At 38.5% G+C, this 3058-nt stretch overlaps 1 protein-coding gene across 1 annotated transcript; it reads left to right on the forward strand.

The window, feature by feature from the left end:
- Positions 1-1033: 1033 nt before the first annotated feature.
- LOC121250499 (trimethyltridecatetraene synthase-like) lies at positions 1034-2832 on the forward strand. Its single transcript, XM_041149628.1, has 2 exons — positions 1034-1957; positions 2094-2832. Exons 1-2 carry the CDS (start codon positions 1049-1051, stop codon positions 2715-2717), a joined length of 1533 nt encoding a protein of 510 aa, XP_041005562.1. The 5' UTR covers positions 1034-1048; the 3' UTR covers positions 2718-2832.
- Positions 2833-3058: the final 226 nt, after the last annotated feature.

Below are 3058 nucleotides of genomic sequence, written 5' to 3' on the forward strand. Positions count from 1 at the left end.
AGTCCATCTGCCTTTACTCTTCTGCCCACCAGACTTCACATTTTTCAGATCAAACCATAAGGCTAATGCATGGTGGACAGCTGCTGTAGGATGAACTTCCACAGTTTCAAACATTTTCTGGTTTCTCCTATACCAAAATCTCAATGCTATTAGTAAAATCCTTTCAACTTCCTCCTTGTTGCCACGATTCTATGCTGCACTAACAAACTCTGTGAACTCCACATCTATCACATTTAGTTGTGAACTTTATTTTATTTTTAAAATTTCATTGTGATGACCAACTCATGAATATGACGCATACACCTAATTAGAATGTCCCTGCCTGTTCAGATAGGCGATCCTATCTAAAATGTAAATAAATGTAGTTCAACCTATGATCGATCATGACAAAGATGAAATTGTGATCCAACTTCAACTAATTCTATAATTTTATATTTTCAATTAGATTGGTTCTACTTCCCAAACCAGCCTTACTCTTTTTATAAACATCTCCATGGTTTTAGCTAGCTAGGCAAAGCCCATACATCCGACATCGCATGTGTATAAGTTTTTAAACATCTCCATGAGAAGAAATTAAGTGACTATACATGTATATATGCATCGAAAGGATTGGATAGAAAAACATGGTAGGTGGGTTAGGTTGTTGAAATTGTTAATTAATTTAAAGCAAATTATACGCATATCTTTACTTTTGGTAAGACGAGACAAAAAGGAAACACACTCCCTCTCCATGTACGAATTCTTAATTTATTGCTATAAAAAATATTGGTCACGTTTTTTTTTTAAAAGGAAAAAGAAAAGCAATTAATTTGTTTTCAGAAACAGTACTACTTCTTTACATGTTGGGCACATGCGAAGTTCGTTATCAAACTTATCATTCCTTGTGGATCACATGTTATTGATCTATTCAAGGATAGACAATGAAAGACGACACTGGTATTAAATTTTGGGTAGCATAGCAGCTAGCACTACCCATTATATAATCCCCCATAACCACTCCTTACTCTCACTCACAAAGGAGAGTAAACCAAAAAAAAACTCAGCCTGCATGGAGTTCACTTCTTGGCTTGCTGTGTTAGCCATGGCGGGCCTAGCTTCTCTTTTCTTTCTCTCAAAACATCTCCCATTTCGATCCCACAAGTTAAAACTGCCACCAGGTCCCAAACCTTGGCCGATCATTGGCAATCTAAACCTTATTGGTCCTCTCCCTCACCAATCTCTTCACAAACTGTCACAAAAATATGGGCAGATCATGCAGCTTAGATTCGGGTCATTCCCAGTAGTGGTTGCCTCGTCTCCTGAAATGGCAAAGCAATTCTTGAAGACACACGATCACATTTTTGCCTGTAGACCCAAAACTGCAGCTGGGAAGTACACCACTTATAACCACACCGATATTGCATGGGCACCTTGGGGACCTTATCTGCGCCAAGGGCGCAAGATATATCTCTCTGAGCTATTTAGCTCAAGGAGACTAGAGTCCTATGAGTACATACGTGTTGAAGAAAGACGTGCTCTTTCTTCACGCCTGTGGGCATTGTCTGGGAAGCCCATCAAGGTGAAAGAGCATCTGTCACGCCTCACTCTTAGTGTTATCAGTAGAATTGTATTGGGTAAGAAGTATTTTAGCGAATCTGGACATGAAAAATCTATAGTGACACTTGGAGAATTCCAAGAAATGTTAGACGAGTTGTTCTTGCTTAATGGGGTGCTAAATATTGGGGACTGGATACCGTGGCTAGATTTCTTGGACTTGCAGGGATACGTGAAACGAATGAAGACAGTGACAAGAAAATTTGATCGATTCCACGACCATGTTTTTGAAGAACACAAGGCCAAGAGACTAGGAGTGAAAGATTTTGAGCCAAAGGACATGGTAGATTTATTGTTGCAGCTCGCTGATGATTCTAACAATCAGGTTAAGCTCACTTATGACAACGTCAAGGGCCTCACTCAGGTATTGTATTTTTGAAGCACATCTTGTTTCAATGCGACTAGCTACTTTCATAATATTGAGTCATACATTTCAAACTAGACATGTGAGCATAATATGAATAACATTCTATATCAACTTTGGTTCTTCTTAAAATTAGGATCTTGTAGCTGGAGGCACAGACACGTCTGCGACTTCAGTGGAATGGGCAATGTCTGAACTCTTGAAGCAACCCCACCTCATGAAGAAGGCTACCGAAGAGCTTGACAGGGTTATAGGGAAAGATAGATGGGTAGAGGAGAAAGACATTCCACAGCTTCCTTATATTAACGCAATTATGAAAGAGACGATGAGGAAACACCCTGTGGCTGTATTGCTAGCACCACACCTAGCTCTGGAAGATTGTGAAGTAGCTGGTTATGATATTCGTAAAGGAACTAGAGTCTTCATAAACACATGGAGTATTGGAAGAGACCCATCAGTATGGAATGCACCTGAAGAATTCTGCCCAGAGAGGTTCTTGGGAACAAATATTGATGTCAAGGGACAAAATTTCGAGCTATTGCCATTTGGCTCAGGAAGGAGGATGTGCCCTGGATATAGTCTTGGACTAAAGATGATCAGCTCTAGCTTAGCCAATATATTACATGGATTTGAGTGGAAACTGGAGGATGACGTGAAGCCGGAAGATTTGAGCATGGAGGAAATTTATGGTTTGGCAACACCAAGAAAGTTCCCGCTTGTTGCAGTGGTGAAGCCTCGACTCCCATGCCATCTTTACTAATTAATTTTCAGTTTTAGCATGAATTATCCATCTTGAATAACGCCTTTTATATATTTTGTAACAATTTCCTAGTTTGAGGACAAGTAATTAGGTTGTGTGATATATATTATTTAAATTACATGTGCCAGCTCTTAAATTCTCACCAAATTAACAGCTTTCTCAAATACAAAATCGAAAGAAAATACTCTTAACAAAAAAAGGATTAAACAAAAACAATTTTACAAATTGATGTGGTTCGTCAGATTATAAAATTATTTTTATTATAAAATAGATCTAACAGATCAGATAAAATCACATCAAACATAAAATATATCTAGAGGCTGGAAAGTTGATACACTGCA

The sequence above is a fragment of the Juglans microcarpa x Juglans regia genome, chromosome 2D, assembly GCF_004785595.1.
Source record: "Juglans microcarpa x Juglans regia isolate MS1-56 chromosome 2D, Jm3101_v1.0, whole genome shotgun sequence".
Lineage (NCBI taxonomy): Eukaryota > Viridiplantae > Streptophyta > Magnoliopsida > Fagales > Juglandaceae > Juglans > Juglans microcarpa x Juglans regia.